The 20,971-nt window shown below is 38.4% G+C and overlaps 1 protein-coding gene across 1 annotated transcript in view; it reads left to right on the top strand.

Annotated features, from left to right (window-relative positions):
• PTPRQ (protein tyrosine phosphatase receptor type Q) overlaps nucleotides 1-20,971 on the top strand; it is a 117,006-nt gene that overhangs the window by 46,082 nt on the left and 49,953 nt on the right. The window contains exons 24-26 of the mRNA XM_075057803.1: nucleotides 1,407-1,548; nucleotides 3,792-4,061; nucleotides 14,213-14,545. Of these exons, the coding sequence (XP_074913904.1) occupies nucleotides 1,407-1,548; nucleotides 3,792-4,061; nucleotides 14,213-14,545 (745 nt within the window). The remainder of the gene's footprint in view (nucleotides 1-1,406; nucleotides 1,549-3,791; nucleotides 4,062-14,212; nucleotides 14,546-20,971) is intronic.

The raw sequence follows: 20,971 nt of genomic DNA, 5'->3' as shown, positions 1-20,971 counted from the left end.
GAATAAATCTTAAGTGAAATAGATGCTATAAAATTATATATAAAATTTGATCAAGGCATTTATATCTGCTTAAATCTGGTTGCTTGGATGGCATCAAGAAACGTGCTGTGAACTGTAAACGCAGCAAGCTGAGGCCAGGATTGCATCTCAGGCTTAGAAACTATATAGTGAGTTCTGTTCACCCGAGACACTTGTAAAAGCTGCAGGGAAAAGACATTGCTGCAGTGAGGCGTGAGTTTAAGACATGCAGCGTAAGGTACGTGTGGCACTGTGAGGAGCTTCATTACTCCAACTCCCTCAGCAATACAGTTCTTATTGCAGAGACTTGGCACGCAAGGAAACTGCTTGTGCTGCTGTTAAGCACGCGCATTGTGGAAATCAGTCCCCGTGAGTGGCCTGCTACGCTGCCCCTTATGCAGTCTGCTGTTGTTCCCCATTATGGAATGAAGTGCTGGCATCACCCCAGTTTCTTCCATAGTCCTTGCAAGAGGGGGAGCACAATGCACATGCAGAAGAGGAACAGTGGTTTCTACAGCCAGCTGCCTTTGGAAACACATTTTTTGGGTGCTCATGGAGACCACCAAGGATTATTCTCCACTGTCCCTCTGAGGCAGACTCAAACCCAATTAGAATACAGACACTGGCTGGAGCACTTGAATGTGTCTGCCATGCCCTACGTTTGTTCATGTTTTGTAATCTTATATGGGCAAGAAATCAGATTTAGGTTGTGGCAGCAAGACAGGCAGAGCAATTTATATAGAAATACTGTAGTTAGGCACCATAATTCTCTGATAACTTGGATCCCACAAGATGTTCACCAGGTTTTCTTGCTGAAATTCAGCTCTTCCCTGCTGCTATTATAGTCCTCTCAACATTTGCACAAAACAGGCCTTGCATGCTGTGTGAAAAACAGCTTACCAGGAACTGAACTGTGGTTTTTAGCTTTTTTCAAAGCTCTTCATCAGTCTGTGTGTCTGGCTCAGGTAAAGTAAAAGAAATGAAAAACTATGACCCATGACCTCTCCCACTGCAGAGGTGTAGTAAGGAAGCAGAAAGTGAGAGGGGGTTGATGTGGCAGTTTGGAGGTGACAAAAGTTTTCAGCATTGGTAAAAAAAAGGCATATGTGGAGTTAATCTGTTCTGACAATGCTATGGTAATTATGATACCATCCTTTGGCATATCTTCCTCACAAGCCACAGTGAAAGAGGGAGAGGAGAAGGGAAAGGCAGAATTTGACCCTGCATTCTTTTTTGTTGAGCTCAGGGACTACTTTGACTGAAAGCTGCTCAGAGTAGAAGAGGCAAGACTATGGCTCTAAATCTTCTGTTCATTTCAGTGGGTTCAAGGTGAGGCCCACAATGTTTACACAGATTAATTGCATACTAATAATTTTTCCTTCCTTAAGAACATTTCAGGTTCAAACCATGAGGCAAACCTTGTTGGATTAGAACCATTCAGCCCCTATTTTATCAGTGTCTCTGCATTTACCAAGCTTGGGAATGGCAATCAGTTCAGTAATGCTGTCCAGTTTACAACGATGGAATCAGGTTAGATGTGACTTTTTCTAAGCTGCTGTTCTGTTTATATATATATTTTCCTTGTATGGCTGAACAACAGTCTTCCTCTTCTCTCTGAAGAAAAGGTAATGTAACACTATCTCATTGTCTTCTGCCTGTGTAACGCCAATTCACATTCCTATTGTACCGGATAGGCTGGGTTTGAAGTTTGATGCCGGAAGTGTAGAATTAGAAATGTCCTCATCTGAAATGAGAGGCTTATATGGCTACTATAAATCTTTTAATAGCATCACAGATAAAGGGAGGAAAATCAGATAGATATCAGTCTTTGCAGATCAAAGTGATAATTCAGATCCCTGTGAAAATAACTGAAACTTTAGCAGTATCAAAAGCAGCTGGACAAAAGATTGGCAAATGAACTGGAAATCGTATTAAACAAATACAAATTTTTAACATTTTTTATAATTTATTTTGGGAAGGGAAGCTAGCCACTAATTAAATATCCTAATTTGTTAGATCTTATTCTTCCTGACAACTGGGGAGGACTAAGCAATATAGCTGGTTTAATTAATTAATTATGTGCAGTTTTGTCTTGTGCCTTCTACACATCTTTTGAAGTTGCAGGTTGTTTCAAAATGAAAAATTGTATCACGTGAAAGTGAATATTCAACATTCACTAAAGGCAGGCCAGGATCTCTGTGAGTTTGTGAAACTGGCCTTTGTGCAAAACTGTAGTTCCTTTGCCAGGTCAGAGCAATCCCCAGCCTCATGTATTTTATAAGGGCTGTCAGTGCCAGGGGACTGGTATGGGTTAGGGGACTGTGTCTGAACGCCCAGGTTCCTTTATACTGACAGCAAAGGGAGCAGATGAAGTATCAAAAGATCCCATATGGTGACTACAGTTTTTCAAGATCACACTTCCAGTGAAATATTCTTTCCAGAGCGGATAAAACAGCAGTTCTGGGAAAAATTATGCTGTTTATTGTACCCAGCAGTTACAACACTGTGAGAAATCTAGACCACTGCTGAACTGGTTCAGGTTGGCGGTTGGATCCCTGCAGCTGGAGGTTGTCCTGCCTGAGAGCCATGGTCATCCATCAGTTGTCTCATTTCATCACTGACATTCCATATTCATGGTACTTTCTTCAGAATTGCTGGAGAGACATTGCCCACAGGAGCATGGTCTAGTCATTTTACAGCTTTTTCTCAGATTTTATGCTTGGCTAGTTGCAGCATTGTTTCCTTTCCCTCCAACCCAGATTTTGGGCAATTGCTGGATCAGTTCCTCACTGAGTTCGTTTAAGGATTCTGTCTCTAGTCTTTATTATAAGTGCTAGTTAATCTTCTTTCTTCTGCAGAGGCTGCTTTTTAAAGCCAGATTTTTCTTTGAACTCTGAAAAGAAAATTAATCATTTTAAAGAGATTCATTTACCTCTGTGCAGTGATAATGAACATGTTGCCCTCTATTCCTGGTACATTCCTGACAGTCTTTTCACTATTTTATGGATTCCTGGACATGTTTCAATAGAGGAAGTAGGTTGGGGCATCCCTTACTATGTATTCATTTTCTCTTAGCTGGTACAGCCAGCAATTTAGCCTTTTCTGAGATACTTAAATTCATTCTTCTATTTAATCAATTGTTCACACATAACTGCTCTATTTTCAGCATGAGTATAATATTTGTTACCTTTAATTAATTTCTTAATGAGAATTAAAAAAAAATTCTCCTGCTGGAACTGGCAAGGAGATGGGGAACAGTAAGGTAATAGCATTGATATGACAACTCTGAAACCTGCCCAGTGACTTCTGTTGTGCCTTTTCTGAAAGGACAGAGAGATGTGATAAAGTGCCTAAAAGAAACAAAGCTAACAGATAAATAAGGAACTTCTGCTGTTGATACTGTTGTGGAGTATGTATATGGGTTTCACTCTATTGTGTATGTTTTACTACACTTTGATTAAAAAAACATGGGGAAAATATGAGCAGATGTGAAAATAAAATTGGAGCACACAACTAGGAAAAAGCCAAATAAATGGCCTCTTCTGTTTCAAGTACTGGCATCAGTCATGTTCATAGTAGTTGGAAATGAACCATCTAATGAGGATGAAGACATATTTTTGTTCTTTCAATGTATTTCTTTTATCAATTTGTCTGCCACTGGAATGTTTGACCCTTGCTATAACTTTGTGTCTGCTTCTCTGACTATGTTGTTCTGTGATTACCATTTTAAATGTGTGGGAATGTTAATCTTTGGTTCATGTGTATCTTTTAAGTACCAGATGCTGTCCAGAATGTTCATTGTATTGCAAGGAGTTGGCAATCAATCCTAGTGCAGTGGGACCCTCCTGCTTCATCCAACGGTGTAATTACTCATTACATCATAACAGTTGAAGGAAATTCTACAAATTTTTCATCTTATGACACATTACATACTTTTAGAAATCTGCTTTCCAATATTACTTATCAATTTAAAATAAAAGCTGCAACATCTGCTGGTGATGGTGAAGAACAGATATGCAATGCCAGTACGCTTCCAGAAAAAGGTAACAAATTATTCAAGTTAATTCTTTTGTTTAATTTAAATGATGACTATGAAACAAGCAGGCCTGAAATACCTGCTTCAATTCAGACAACTAAATCCTTCTGTTGTTTAAATTTCTTGCTAATAGTGGATGAGGAGAAACAGGGCTTCCTCTTTCTGCTGTTTTAGAATACACTTGTTGATGAGAATTTGTTGCCACTTAAAAAAGCACATAGAAAGTACCTTTTTCTGTGTTGTTTGCATGATTATTTTATTCATTTCTGATCACATATTATTTTTTGTCTTATAATCTCTGCTTTGTTCCTAGTGCCCTTAGCATATTTGATACTGTAAGTCTGAAAAAATTTTGGGGAGCAAAATTTTTGTTGCTTTGTTTCTACCAGCAGCCAATACTATGACTTAATTGATTGACAATAAAGCTGTTGAGAATTTGTGCAACTGAGAAGAATTTAACTTCTTCAAGCACACTTTGTCATAACTCTTGATGAACAGGATTTTTTAGCAAGAAAGAAAATTGTGAGTTAAATCCAAAGAAGAATGTAGGCAGGTTTTTTGACATTGGAGTAGAAAATTGTCACCCAAAGTCTGTCTTCCTTTCTCTCTCCATGCACACTTTACACTTCACCTAATCCTGGCTGTGCTTTCATTTGGCATCTGAAACTCAGAGATGAAATTCTGTGCAAAATATAGTGTTGCTTCTGTGTAAATAGTTATGTGCCTAGCTTCTGAACTGGAAGCGGAGAGGAGCCCAACTCCCAATCCAGGAAGCAAATGCCTGTTTCACTTCTCTTCCCCAGTTAGGGATGATTTCTACTCTTGGGATTATTTCTCTTGTTTTTTCTTCTTCAATGATAGTTTAATACAAAAGTCAGAAAAAGACTTCACCTTCCTACTGAATTACAGGAACAATTACTCCATTTAGTTCCTTTTTTTTTTTCCCTCTTCAGTGACATCAGTTCATGCAGTGGACTTGAGGAGCTCTCTGATTTGGAACAGCTGGATCATTAGGAAACATGGGGGTGGGATGGGGGAGCACGACTGTATCCCCTGATTCTTAGAAACCAAACCTAGCTTTGGTTTATCGAATAACTTAAAAGACGAGTTGCAGCACTTGTTCTCCTATATATTTCAACTCAAAGAGTGAGTTTCACTCAGTTCTGTCAAATGATAAATACAAAAGCCTATGTCAGCAACAGGGTTTAGGTTCTGGATGACAAGTGGAGGGGGGAGATCTACTATGCAGACTTGAATCAGACATCTATACTTGGAGAACAGACTTATCCTTACACTTAGACTTCATGTTGGTAGCTTCCTCACCAGCATGCCCCTCTTTAGGTTCAGCCTTTGGATCTCTCCTATTCACAAAGCCCTAGTGCCCCGCTCTGAGCATTGATTTCCACACTTCTTAAAATTAGACTTGCAGATGTGCATGTCTGAATGAATCTAGACCACATCTGTATCGTCAGCTGAGCTACTGCTCCTTTGGTTCCAGATCAAATGGCTAAGCTCCAAATGAGGACAAGCAGAGCAGTCCCTTGCTGGTGTAATGGCGCCAACGATGTGAAAGTAGCAAGGGTTGTACTTTGATGGCTGCCCCTCCTCGTAATACGGTCCATCCCACTAAAGCCTGGCCACATCCCCTGTTTGAACAATGAGGTGGCATGTTCATACCTGTTCTGGTAAAATGTTCTCTCTGAATTGACTTCCTCATCAACAACAGCTCCCCTACAAATTCTGCCTTTTTCTGATTCCTGCTGGTCCATTTCTGTCTGGCTCCTTTAGGAAGAATTAAGACTTCTGCCTGGGTCATCCACCTTCTTGTTTGCTCAGAAACTCCTGTCCATCAGCAGGGTTCAAAATCCACTTCTGAAGGAAGCACTGTTTAAATATTGGCGATGAGCATACTCATATCTTACAGCGTTGGCTAGAAATACTGTAGTGAGCTTAACTGCTGTGCTGAATGTGGATGCACACAGTCATGCACCTAAGTACACTTCTCAACTGGGTTTGTAACTCTCCACTCTTTCTTTTAAATCGGGGCTGCTGAACAGCCAACCCTGACTCAGAGCTCGAGCAAGACAGAAACTGGGAATGAGTATGCGGACAGGTGGGCTGATGACCAATTAAAACTGGACTTGTCCAAAACCTGAAGGTCTTGTAGGAGGTATGTTGCCCTCTGGTATAGAGGAGAACAGGAGGCTTCCCAGGTACCTCACTTCTTGGGGGGTGGTGGAAAGGCTTCTAGTAGTGTTAAAGAAGCCTGGCACCTGGGAAAGTTAATTGTTCGGATTTCTGAGAAATTTGGGGTTGGCTATTAATTAGTGCTTGAGGAAAGCCTGGAGAAGCTGTGGATGTGGTATTAAGCCTGGGCTTGAGACACAGACTGCTAGTCTGTTGTGGTCTGTGTTACACAGAGTTGTACGAGCAAGAGGAAAAAAACCAGATATTAATTTGTAACAACATGTGGCTTATGTGTCTTATCACTGGGAGTTTTCCGAAGTAGAGGATTTGTACTACAGTACATGTATTTTTTGCCACATACGCTGTGCAGACCCTTTCTTGCTGTTTTAGCATTGGCTTACATGTTGTTGCTTAGTCATATTTACAACAAACTAGTTATTATTAGGACATTTCCTTAACTGTGTGTTTGCATGAATTGTTTTGTGGTGACTGGGTACTAGGAATTGGAGATTCATGGATGGGAATGGAAACAGTTTTATAGCTGTTGTCAGCTTCTTATTTATGGTGGTCTAAGATTAGTCACAGAATATGTAGCCAGCACTGAGTCACTGACAATGCATTTATTTCTGACATAAAGTAAAATCGAATTTGGCTCAGTGTCTCACTGCATAGTGTTTGACCTTTACATTCTTAGCAAGATTATTTGCCTTTTTTTGAGGTAAATTTGTTCATATCTGGGTACAATTAAACATGAATCGTGAAGATTAAATTTATGAGATTAGTAGTGTTTTATGTCTAATCTAGCTCTGTTGTCACGGTAAACCACCTCTGCCAGGCTGCAGTATGTTATAAAAACTGTCGGCTTTGTAGTGGTAGTATTACTTTGTGACTAAATATATTGTAAAGGATATGAAAGATAATATAGCACATACACATGCATAAATGAGTTAGGATTTTATGACTGAATAGCTATCCTTGGATTATTTTCAAGAAAATGCACATATTAAAATGAAATTTCATTAAGGTTGAGTGAGTTTTTAGAAAGGAAGAAGAGCCATAAAATGGTAGGAAACATCTCCGAAAGGCACACTAAAACTGTGAAGATTCAGTTAACTCACAAGTCTGGGACAAGTATAATAGTCATTCAGTTAAGAATTAAAATAAAACAATTAAAAAGCCACTTGGGGTGTTCAAAGTATGAATAATAAAAAGAAAACTGCTGCTGCTTTCAATTTTTTTGATTTAGATTTTTCTTGATAGACTTCTTATTCATCTCTGAAAATATTAATCATATTGATTATAGTATTAAGACATGCAGAGTAATTTTTCCCTCCTTACTGCTAGTTTTCCTGAATATTATAACTGAACACAGAGTCCTGGAACAGGTTGAGGCCCCCATTGTACTGTGGTGACAGTCCTCACCATTTGTTTTCTACTAAACAGAGATTAAGTCATAACTTAATTTCAAAAGAAATATGGCTAGAAATTTGTCCAAGAAGCATTTTTTAATTTAATCTGTGCTCAATTTTGCTGGCCAATAAGAACTTGTAGCTATACACAGAAGTATGCCTTGTGCATGAAGGAGAGTAGTGCCCAAAAGGATTGCTAATGGGAAAGTTTCTTATGTCTTTTGGTATGGAGGTGGCAAATTAACATCATCTGTTGTTACCTGTGCACAAAATGTCTTTACTCTCTGCACAGGGGAACCTGTAAAGATTCTGGGTTTTTATCTCCAGGATGGAGGTGCTCATTGGAAAACGTGAGCCTGTTTTTCATCCAGGCCTGCAAGGAGCACAAAATATAGCAGGGGCTTAAAGCCTTCTTCATATCCAAAGAAATGCTCCGTTTCCTTCACAGTAATCCTTTTCTTAGGACGTGGCAGCTCTGAGTTGGAGTTACATGAATTTCCTCATTAACTTCTGAAGAGAACTACAGATGACTGTAATGCACTGGAAGAAATATTTAAGCCTGTACCCTAAAGTGGTCCTCAGGGCCGCAAGCATGATGTGCAGTGCAGTGTGTTGGCCTGGTTATCCAGAGGAACCAACCTACTGCAGAGCCACAGCATTGGAAATAGAAGAGCTTGGGTGTCCCCTGTCACTACTACAGATAAGAGCAGTGTGTTTCACATGTTCAATCAGTGCTACAAGTTCATACTTCCAAACTGTATTAAAGTAATAGCATCCAAAAATTGCATTACTAAGAACCTTTGAAACAATTCTTTCCAAGGTGACCAAAATTGATTTTTTTTCCCCAGACTTTAATTTTCTTTATGTAATGTGGAAATTGTTTTAGATTTTCTGATTAGTTGCTGTGTCCAAATGTGAGTTAATGGCTTTGATGTTGAAGGCAAATCTTCACTAGACAAATGTAGTGATCACTTGGTTGCTGCCAATTAAATTGTAATGATGTTATTTTTATAAGCAGGTAGATAAAAATAGAAGAATCATATAGTGTAGGATGAAGGAATTTTTTTTTTTAAGGACTAGGTCAAGTTTGCATTAATGTATAAGAAATGGTGGTGACATATACATACAAATCTGACATTGGACGTATTTACAGGTCAAATACATTGTTTACTGAGAAGTAAACAGTGGTCCAGTTTGTTGGAAAGCTGAGCATTCTAATTTAAGACTCATGTACTGACAGCTTTTCACTACTTTTCTAAGCTTAGTTTAAAGGTGTGCATTTCTTCCTAGATTTGTATGATTTGATTTTTCAGTGCTTAGACCCCACAGTTAGAGACTGAGTTTTCTAATGTCCTAAGGACTGAGAAACACAGTCCAGAGAGGCTTTTTTAAGACATGTTCTCAACTGTGCAATTTCCTTTAAAGCATGTCTGATAGTGTCAGTCCCAAGTCATGGGAAAAATAGTCTACAGTTTTTTACATTTTTATGTTTGTAAAATCATTTGGGACCTATTTGTGATGTCCTTATTCATACTGAGCAGGACTTTATATCATGATGAGTCCCCCTGAAGTTAGCAGTCTATACTAGAGTAGTATTTAGTATGATTAGGGTTATCAGCTTAACCCAGGGAACTCCTTTGGGTGAGTAATCTTTCAAAAATTAATAGAGATAATCAATACAGAATATTACTTTTCTTTTCAGATACCTCCATTTTCTGAGGACTTTTTGTTGTGTGCCCACTGCTATCTGTTCTACTTTGTTCTTCACTTTCCTCCTATTGATGCTCTTAATACCACCCAACAGACTTCTAGGCTGCCGCTGTTCTTTTAATCCAAACTCCAGCTACAAGCAGCTGTTCTGTAGGCAGACTTTTTTTTATTAACTTCGTTAGGAACTATGCCGTATCATATTACCGTCTTCTGTTCCCGGCCCGTGCAGCTGTAGTCATTGCTTTTCACAGAAGTCTTTACAGAAAGCCGTAACTTCTCTCTTTTCTCAGTAGATTTTTGTGTGTGTCCTTTGCTGCCCTTAGGTTATCTTTGCATTGCGAATAAGATTTTTTTCTACCCAGTACTTCTGTTGGATTAAACCAGTTCCACTGGCCCAGTTCAACTTGATCAGAGTCTTTGCACAGTCCTGATGCTTTTTCTACCAGGCATTTCCTTTCATTTAGGTTCTCAAATAAAAACTTAATCTCAGAGCAGTCCACCAGCTTCGGAAAGGCTGATTAGCATTGCAGCCAGACGAGCATAGGGAACCAGGGCCAAGATCTGTGAAAGTAACTTCTATTTAGGTGCTTAGCTTCCTGTCAACTTCAGTGGGAGTTCAGGCACGTAAATAGGTTTTAGGAGCTTAAAATCCCATGTGGATCTGGCTTCAGGCACTTTTTGTTGGAGATTGGCCATCATGTGAACAATGGTGGATGAACCTGAAAATACCTCATTCATCCTCCAGTCCAGAAACTGAATTCACCAGCATTTCACAGCCAGCCTCTCTGCCAGCTCCCTGGCTGGCTTTCAGAAGCTGAATTAAAAGCTATTAAATGGAAAACGATAGAGTACATTGCACCAAAAATTTCAGACTTTGAAAAACTCTCTACTCCCAGAACTAGCTGAATTATAGCAAAAGCAATATAATTCAATAGGGAGCAACTGCCAGATATGTTGTGATGAGACTTAAGGGGTCCTACCCGTGATTCCAGGGAAATTTAAATATGGGATTAGCACTAGAATGCCAGCTAGGTAATCAGAGCACAGTCCTAGACAATTAGTGTCCTACACCACTACAAACACAGCCTTTTTCAATGCCTTTTCTTTAAGTGCATCTTTCTGCAGGAATAATAATAAAGGTCCTGTTAGGCACAGTGTATAACAAAGCAGCAGTGTATAAGAGCAGATACATAAGTCTTTGTTACAGTTCCAATTTAATCTGAAAGAATAATTGACAAAGATGCAATTTTTTGCTTTAATTGTTTTTAGTGTGAACAGTGATCACTTCATCGTAGTTGAGTCATGTTTAGAAAATTTAAACAAGCTGCGTGATTACTCTAGGAAGCATGGAATGGTTTGTTCAAATCAGTACCATCTGTGGACAGAAAAAGTTGGGGGAATTTTAGTCATTCTTGAGGAATGGAAATCTGATTCTCCATGCTAGAGTAATTGTAATCCTCTTTGTATCTGTAACCCAATAGCATAGTTGTCTTGAAATTGTCTCATTGAACACAATCATCAAGTGCAAGAGACACTGTGCCACTGGGTGTCACTGCTCCTCACTGTGGCCCTTGGAGCAAACCTCTTTCATTTCCTCCGGATTCAGATCACATCTTTTCATTTGCTCTAATAAGAGATTACATTTATATTTGATTTGTCTATGTAGGCAATGAGATAAAATAGACTAGATTTTAAACTGACTAATATTTAAGGCTCTGATTCCATTTTAAGTTCTGTTTAGGCACTGGCAGAGAAAAATTTCCTGTCTTCTGCCAACTGACACTTCGTTTTGTGGGTTACAAATATTTTGTTTATATGGGTCTTAGTAGACTGGAAAAATGATGACATAAAATAGCAATAAAAGCTTTTGTATGAAAGAAGTGCTTGTCTAATCTGTCTGTTATCATGATACCTGCAAGTTTATCTTTCAAAATGGTGGTTTTCATGTAGTGTTACCCACAGGGATAATCACAGATAATATCTTCTGCCTTGTGAGGGTAATGTGTATGGGCTCCCTCCATAGCCAGTGGGAAAAAGGACAGATGGAAAGAGAAATGTCATTTTTCTGCCTTCCATTCTTTCCCCCGCTCTCTGGGAGTTTGTCTCTTTCCACCAAATACAAGGAGAGCTCATGGAGGCTGGCTTTATTAGACTTTTGATAGTCTGTGTGAGAGCCCACAAATCAGAGCCACTGTTATTTTTCCTGATATAATTTCCAGTTCTGTGAAACTGCCACGCATCTTTTCCATCTTTACTGCAACATTGCTAGCTCTCAGTTCTTTTTGATGTCATCATCCATGTTGAAACTGGGGGAACAGGGTACTCTCCTTGAGAAGGGAAGTCCACTGTGCTGTCTAGAACATGGGCACTGCTCTTCCTGCCTGTGCCTAGCCTCTTTAATCTGCCTCCTTTTAGGTGCGGGGACTGCGGTTCTGCCAGCCATGGCTCTACCAGCTGCACATTTGAGCAAGTGAAGGTATATATTCCCACCTTCCTCTTGGCACCCAGCAAGCAACCACTTACTATCTACTTTATTCCAAGCCCCTGTTTCAGTATTTGATCCAGTCTTTCATTTAAACTGGAGTATAGTCCAATAATCAGTTTTCAGCAGATGGAAGTTAGTAATGGTAGACTAAGAGGCATTAGAGCCAGTTGTTTCCATCTCCACGTTGCATACTTTCACACTTTTATTCCAAACCTGCCGATGCTGGCTGTTGCTATCGTAGCAAGAGTTCCTGGAGCCATGTGCCTGGGAAGGTGAGGTCATATTCCTTATAAAAAAAAAAGAGTAGTTCCCTCTGAGTGAGAAGGAGGAGAGTTTAATTTCCTTAAATTCTTTTAATTTTTATCTGTCCATATGCCTTTGGAATTGCTGACTCTTAATTTTTTAATTTCTGGCACATGTAGTATTGAGTCTTAGAAATACTTTAATTCAAGTTCAGAGTGAGACTGGGTGGTAACTTTTTTTTCACTCAAACAGTTTTATCCATTCTATCCCACATTTTATCATTGTCATAATTGAGTGTGTAAGACTCATATTCTTTGCGGTATCTTAGATATTAATAGCTTATATTACAATAGAGTAGAGGATTTTTTAAGGAAAAATACAGATTTTTTTTTTTTTATAGTAACCATTGAACATTTCTCTGCCTTTACTTTCCATTAACTAATGGTCAAACTAAGCCCTTTCTTGTAATTTACACTAGTACCAAATACAGTTTATAGAGCTATTATGAAAATATTGCAGTGTTTATTTTTTTGAAAGTGGACAAACTGAATATTACATCTCCAAAACTGTGTTCAAGCAAGAATGTTACTGCCTGTTTCGTTTTTATTTACTACTTCCTGTACTTCTCTTCATGCTAATAACAACAGAGCAAAACAGCTTCAGTTTTGACAGCATGCAGTACAATGATGAAAGGTGTCTCCAGCAACAATTTTTTTCTTCGGCAGTTTGTTCTTGTTTTGTTTCTGTTTAGTGCATAGCAGGGTGGGAGCACATGGGGCTGTTGCATGCTGCGGTGTTGTGCACGCATGCGTGAGAGCTGAGTGGAAGGACAGGGAAGCGCCCGCGGTTCCTGGGCCTTGGCTCCTCTCCTGCAGGCTCCACCTGCTTTGGGCTTATTTGAAGGGATTTGAATTTCTCAGCATTTTCATCATCACAGCTTGGTTTGACTCAGAATTTACATTTCTTGTTAAATATTCATATTCAGTGGTGAACCTTCAGCTTGTTATATTATGATGATTTCTATAAACAATTGTTGCAGATGAAAGCAGAGATCAGATATTCCCACAAGGCTAAAAAAAAATGGAGGGTTTTCTCTTTCTTCCCCAGTAACGTTGGTCTGGGATCCTTTTATTCTTTATGTAAGCCTTGGGGCTTCTTCAGTTTCATTTTGAGGATGTATCGTGTTTTTCTTTTACCAGTGATACTTCTTACCCCAAAGACTCTAAAGCACTCTTTAAAGCTAAGTGCACAAAATGATTTCCGAGCTGATTTCTCTGCACAGTTTTTGCCACAGAGAGTATTAGTATTATCTTACAGAGTCTTAGAGATAATATTAGCTTACTGTATGACTATGTGATATAGCACAAAACCATATGTTGCATCCAGTCTGTGAGAGCTGGGAGTACACTGTTGGCTTAATATAGATATGGATAAATGTGTGTGTGTATGTGTATGTATGTACATACATTCACTACTTCTGTCTCCATGCGCATGAGTATAACCTGTGTATACCCACGTATACTTATGTATATAAATACATGGGAGAAAAGTTTATGGGAAGTTTCTTTTTTTGCTTTGTATTGCCATATTATTTAGCTTTTCCTCTTAATTTAATTTGTTGTTTGCATGCATTGATACTTTCCATTCAGAAGGTGAAACAGGACATTTATAAAACCTTGAGGTGTTGCTTGAGGATTTCATATGTTACCAAGAGAGAGGGAGACAAATAAGTCTTTCTAAGTGAGAGGTGAGGAATCCCAGTTAGCAACAGCAGTAAAAGATGCTATGGGTAGGCCAAAAATAACTTTGCTTGATATTCCCTCGCTCGGTTGAGACATAGCCCCAAATGTAGCAACAGCAATGTCACACCTCTCAAAGCTGCCCCTGCCCCTGCCACACCTCAAAGTAGTTTTCTTTCTTTCAAAAGCTACAGTAAACGTATGACACCTATATATGTACACTGTGATTTACACCAGTGGAATTACTCCTTATTAACCATATGAAATTGAATCTTGGTCTTTAGACATGCTTATTAAGATATTTTTTCAACAGTGGATAAAAGGGTTATAGTTGCAATCACTTTTCATTCAAATGAAGATATCTTACAAGTGTTTTAATTTGTAGTTCCTAGTGCTCCCAGGGATATTGTTTTTTCCAATGTGCAATCAACAAGTGTGACCCTGAATTGGAGATCACCGAAATCTATCCTTGGCTACTTTCAAAACTACAAGATTACAACACAGCTACAGTCCATCCGCTGCAGTGACTGGGAATCTAAGGAATGTATTGAATATGAGATGCATCAATATTTATATGAAAATGTAGTGGATGACTGGATAGAAGAGACAGTGTATGGACTGAAAAAATACAGATGGTACAGATTTGCAGTTGCTGCCAGTACGAACGTTGGTTATGGCAGTTCTTCACCTTGGATTTCTACGCAAACACTTCCTGGCTGTAAGTAAAGATGTCTGCCACGTGTCATAATGCTATAACAGTGTGATGTTCCCCCAAATAAGCCACACTTGGTAGAAGTTATTTCTTCATAGACCTACAATATTGGTAAAGTTATTAAGTGTTTATTGCTACTCTTCACATATGAAATATCATGATATAAATTGTGTAGTATGTATGCATACTTGACACTGCATCAGATTTTAATGCCTCTTGTATGCTCTACTCTAGTTACTGCTTACCCAACAGCAATTTCATTTCTCAGCCCTACTCCACGTCTAGAACTGATAAATCTGAATTTTGACTATTTTGGGTTGATATGCCATTTGTTCTGTTGTATGTTCCTGGCAATAGAATTTAAGCAATAGTTTCAGAGGAATTAAGATTTCTTTCTAATAGCATATCCCCCTAAAGAGATTACAAATCAGAGTAGCCATGTAACACCTGCAGGACTGCCATGACACATAGAACTGTCATGTCTCAGCTGAGGATTTCAGTTTCCAGGTGAGAGAAGAGTTAGTTGTAACAGATAAGTCATCATAAGATATTTGAGAAAAGGGGACGTGAAACATAAATTATTTAGGCAGTTGTCATGGGGACATATGACCTTCCCTCCCAGTCTGCAGCCAGCCTAGGTCAGAGCACATCTGAGGTCCGGCCTCTGGCCCGTGTAAAACAATTGAGAACCACCATGAGTGGCCTGCCTAAATCACAGCTCTTTCACTCCTTTCCCCTTCCAAAGTAATCGTAATAGAGATACGAAGGACTTAAACAGCTATGTACCAAGGACTGTTCAATGGTCCACATACTTATTTTGTTCCATCCATGTTTTTACAATCATGTGATGTGAATTCAGGAGGCTTTTCTATAATGCTCCTCACAGTATCTGTGCACTCTGTACAGCAATACATCCATCTGTCCTTAAGTACCTCACAGTTTTTCGCCTAGATAAGGAAATATTGTTGTCTTCATTTGCAGATGAGAAATTGCAATAGAGAAATTCTAAGCCCCAAGGGGCAAAGAGATTTGGACACCGTGATAGTGAAATCACAACAGCCCATTTTTCACATAAAGCACAGAAGCAGTCCTTTGGATTGAGAAGTACTGGAATCAGCTGCAGAGTCGTTCTCATGTGCACTTACTTTCTTTGTCCAGTCGTTCTTGTGGGGATGCTAGGCCTGTAAATCAATGGAATATTTAAAAAAAAAGTGAAAAAAACCCACAAACAAACAAAACCCTGAACATTTAACCCCAGATGGAGCAGAAAATAGCTAACAAGTAGTGCAACTCTTGAGCTAGCAGCTCTGGGCTGATTTCTTACTATTAGATGGATAGATCTCAGCTGCTGACATATGCAAATACTTCTCTTAAAAAAATTGTTACTGAGTTTAGGAAAGTTAGAGATTTAAACTGGACAGACAGGCAGATAATGAAAACACATGTAATTACATAAAGTTAGGATCCCCTTTATGATTTCCTCTCTGGACAGTGATAATTTGCTTTAAGAGAGAACTAGTTTCCCATCAGTCACACTGAGGAGACGGTAGTTAAAAGTATAAAAATCTGATTAGACTGCACAAACCCTTTCCACACCAATACAGTGTTCTTCTCAGCAATAGGTCCTCTGTGTGCTCTATTAGCTAGTTTAACAAACGGTGGTGGGGTAGAAGTTAAAAAAGTTCCACCAGTTCTTCCAGCCCAAGTATCTGCGGCTGCTGGCCTGTGTCTGTGGTGAGGGAAGTGGGCAGCAGCAAATATCCTGTGAGCTAAATCAGTGACACATCAGGAGATGAGCTCCTTATAGAACGCACCGCTGGGGAGTCAAGGAAGCATGGGCACTACTCCAGATACCATGGCTGCCTGCTGGTCTTTTTCCTGGGGTAATGGCAATCAGCTGAGGAGGAAGAAAAGAGGAAGGTGACATGTCACGGCTGGGTAGCCATCTGGCAGCTCCGGTGTGCTTCGGCAGCGCCGGGAGCCTCCCTGAGCAGGGGTTGATCTTTAGCAAGGGCAGGTCTCGAGCTACCTGACCTCACACTTTCCAAAGACTAGTCTTTAGAAATATTGTTAAACAGACTAAAACCCATCAGTTCCTTTTTTTCTTTTGCAAAGGGTACTGCCCGTAGGAGGGATGAGAAATTCAGGATGCACAAAAAACTGACCCAGTGCTCTGGGCAGCCTTGCGGAGTGTATCCAGAGAACAGGTGTCGATCCCCCTCTCCTCTCCCTCGTGGACAGGGCCAAGCATCCTCTGGATTAGCCTGCTGGTACACAGCCAATATACATGGTCTGTTAGGGCTTAAGGGTGCTTAGCTGCTATGTAAAATACCCTGAGTACTTAGCCCATAAAATCAATGCGAGTTGTGTTTGCAGATTTGAGGGCAGAAGTTAGCCACTGTTTCTGATTTTCAAGAAATGCCTCTGTAAGACATTGCTTCTGCCAAAGGGAACGTTACCTTGGTTGTGAAACAATAGTAAAATGACTTTTCTTCAGAAATAATTGGGTTCTCAGAAGTTTGTGTTCCTCCCAAGCCTAAAGAAATTACTACATTTATTATACTCATATTCAGGAAGTTACAGCTTTTAAGCTGAAAACTGTTAGACTCATTTCCCAGAATATAAAGAGATGAAACTTCAGTAACAGCAAAAATTACATAACAGAAACCCTAAATACTCTTTACAAGTACTGAGGATTTGACTGTTGTGCTAAAGCAGAAAAGCCTAGTAATTCTGAATATTCAGTGACTAAGGTGAGGATCTTAGCTATTTATTTCAGTTGTTCGTTATGAAGGTAAATCTAAGGCTACAGGAAATCTTTTTAAGATTCTTTAACTCGTTTGCAAGTTTCAAACAAAAAAATAATGGCTGTGTTCTGTACGGAAGGTGGTTATAGTGTTACTCCATGGAAAATGTTACAGGTTGTTCAGTACAGTCCAATTCTCACATCACACAGGTAAACAATTCAGCCTTCTGTCTTGCAGATTATCCTCCCAGGAATTGTCTTACTGTCTCATAAAGTAGTTTGATGGCACTGTTATTACTTAGCTGATGGATTACCCAAGAGCCAAATCGACTCTGCAAGATGAAATATTTTCAACATAACCTAGATTTATATAGTTACCAGTACAGAAGATCACAGTGTTGTGTCACAGTAAGAGAAAGGGCGAGAAATGTTTTCCATAGCTAGGGAAAATTTGTTCCCTCACACCTGCACTTACCTCGAGTTTCATTTTTACATTTATAAGGGAAATAACGTTGGCCAAACCTGTGCTTTCTAAGAGAAAAACCATTTTGGAGGGTCAGCGTTAGGTGGAAAATGAATGGCAGTGAGATCAGTGACCTCAGTTTGGATCTCGTACAGTTACACAATGCAATGCTGTTTGGTAAACTGCCAAGTCTCCTAATGCCAGGATATACTGAGATACAAAGGAAAACCCCAGATGTTCAAATGTCCCATGAAGGCTAGGACATAGATGCATGAGGCAGAGGTTTATGCTTCTCTTTTCAGCACCTTCTTTCTCAATCCCTGCTGATACCCAGTTGCTTGGTATACTTAAAGAAATCTTTCTGTGTGGTGAAAAGCAAGAGATTTTTATCTCTTGTTGTATGCCCTTTCTTCTGGCAGGTTTTGCCTGAGAGAACTTGTTCTTCTTTGTTCCTTTTATTGTCTCAGAACTAAACACTGGAAAGTAAATATGGCCTAATATAAGATATAAATGTTTAAATATAGGTAAAAGTAACCTAGGTGATTATAAAATGAATATAACTGAACCTCACACTTAATTTTTGTTGGGAGACAGAAAAAGTCTGAACCAAACTGGCAAGCACGAATTTCTGTTAGAAAACTGGAGTATTCAGTCTTATTTTTGAGGATTATGCTAAATGATGGGCTATCCAGACTTACCTTCAAGCTTCACTTAACTGCTGCCTGAGCATCAGGACACAGATGGATGGGAAAGATGACCCTGACCTCCATAAGACCCACATTCCTGTGCAAGGATAGAAGCATGATAATCAGGAAATGATGGTTATTAGTTACAGAAAATGCATTATTGTGAAAACCAGGAGAAAAGTGCTTATGAGAGGAAGTGATTGGATTATGGGGGAATGAGAGAATAAGACTAGGTCATTTCTACTGAATAAATTGCTGTGATTTATAAGAGAAAGGGTATAGTGATATCATGGCCTTGCATTGACTAGGTTCATTTCACAAACAAACCTAAATCAGAACGTGGCAGTTAGCCACTGAAGCAAACACAGTTTTTAAAAAGATGGTTTTGTAGACATGAGACACATTAGACACATTTAATTTTCTAGTTTTCTTTCTAATTATACAGGTTATTTCAGAAAATATTCCTATATTTCCGTGTCATTCAGTTAATGACCAATATTGTACTTTTCATGATGAAAATAAACCCGGTATTAACACTTAGATGTATTTTAGATAAGTATCTTAAATACAGCATACTCAATTGTAATTTTCTTGCAAAGATCTAAAAATGTACCAAATATAAACTGCATGTGGGAATTATCCATATAAATAACTTCAGGTTGGATAATTTGTAGATTAGGTTATGCTTTAAAATTATTTCACACCATCATTGTCTAATACATAAACCTAAAGTGGCTTCTGCAAAAAAATATTGAGAGATTAAAGGCTCCATTAATGCTATAAAAAAGTAATGGAAAATTGTCTTTGGAAACTTGGTTGGTTTGCAAACTAAGGCTCGTGAAGCTATATATATCATTTTATACCGTTTTTCAGAAATTTCAGCTGGCGATAAAGGTAATACCACTGCCATAGTTACTGAAAGCATTGTTTACACTAAAAAACACTGTTTGATTAACAAGTCTGACACACATTACCTGCAAAATAAGCTTAATTTGTGCTAATTCTAGTTTTTAGGGAACATGCTTGCCCTTCTATTTTGTTTTATCTGTTCTAGCTCCCCACTCGACAGCCAGCCTTCTCTGAGCAGTCTCCTCTTTCACCACCCCTCCCTCATGTGTTTTCATAGTTCATTCAGTTACACTCTTCATTCAGTTGTTCCATGCTATTCAGTATTTTTGGGGACTGCTTCCAATGGCTGAATTTGATCCTGTCTACAAAGTCTAATATATTCCTGCTAATTCCAGCACAGCAATCTACCTCCTATATCCAACACCCTAAACTGCTCATAGCACCGTATCAGCTCCCAGATCTTCCTGTTTTATTCTTTAACAATGGTGGAAAATTTTCACCTTCACAGTGCAAAATTTTATGATTTCTCTTCCTTAATTTTTCACACATAATTTCAATACCTACATATACTTCCTTCTATGCTATTTTTCCTTTTCCTAACCTTTTTTCTACTTAAAAAACTAAGTAGCCTTGTATACACTCCAATTTTCCTCATTAAGCCCTCTTACCTAATGATTAATGGTGAAAAAAATACATATTCATGCATTAATCATGTTTGAGAAACTAGACTGCATCTTCTGATTTGGATAAATATGATTTATCATTTTTTATAACAGACTGCTCACAAATATGTGTTAATCATAGCTGTATTTTTTTTTCTGGTAGATTAAAAAAAGAAGGCATAAAAAAAAGTCCTGGAAATATGTACAAATCTGTTGTTGCTTCTTTAACAGACTGTTCATTGATACATATCACCATGGTTGTCTTTTTTTTTTGTAGTAGACTCCCCCAAAAAGGCACCATGGAGCCAAGTTCTGGCCTTATCTACAAATCTGTTGTCACTTCTATTCCAAATTTTATTTTCCTGAAATTTACCACAGTCATTATGAAAAAGTAATACCACTTACTAAGAACTGCTGTGCTGTTATTATGATTTCATTAATTTCTTATTCATGAATAAGAAATAACTAGGTTAATTCACATATCACCTTGACAAAAGGCAATTTTAGGAAAATCCCATTTCTTAATGTGAACATTCTTGCCCACTTACAATTCCTATTACTTTTTTGTGCGTGTTTTCCAGAGTTTCTCAACATGTTAAGAATAAGTTGAAATGAAAGCTAGAAAATATTTTTTTTCTGTATAAAATTATTCATACTAGTACTTTCCAACATTTCTGGAAATTTTTTCTAGCATGCAGAAGAACTTGTGTTTTCATAATTTCTTGTTCTTTGAATGATTCATTTGACATAAACAAATATATTATGCTTGTCTATTTGTCTAAATAGTTATATATATTTTGCTTGGGTCATGCAAAATAAATATAAATAACTTGTAATTAAAAACCCCTATATTTTCAATTTAAGATGAAGTTGTAGGCAGTTCAGACTGTAGAAAACTTGTAGTAATTGCAATGAAAGATGTGTTTCTAAATCACATTGTATGCTTTATATATGAGAAAGAAAAAATGTTATAATTATTTAAGCAGTGTATAATGGTAAATGTGTGAAAATGTTTTATTTTCAAAT

This window comes from Buteo buteo, chromosome 26 (assembly GCF_964188355.1).
Source record: "Buteo buteo chromosome 26, bButBut1.hap1.1, whole genome shotgun sequence".
Lineage (NCBI taxonomy): Eukaryota > Metazoa > Chordata > Aves > Accipitriformes > Accipitridae > Buteo > Buteo buteo.
The sequence above is the reverse complement of the archived record's forward strand: the minus strand, read 5'-3'. Positions and strand labels throughout refer to the sequence as shown.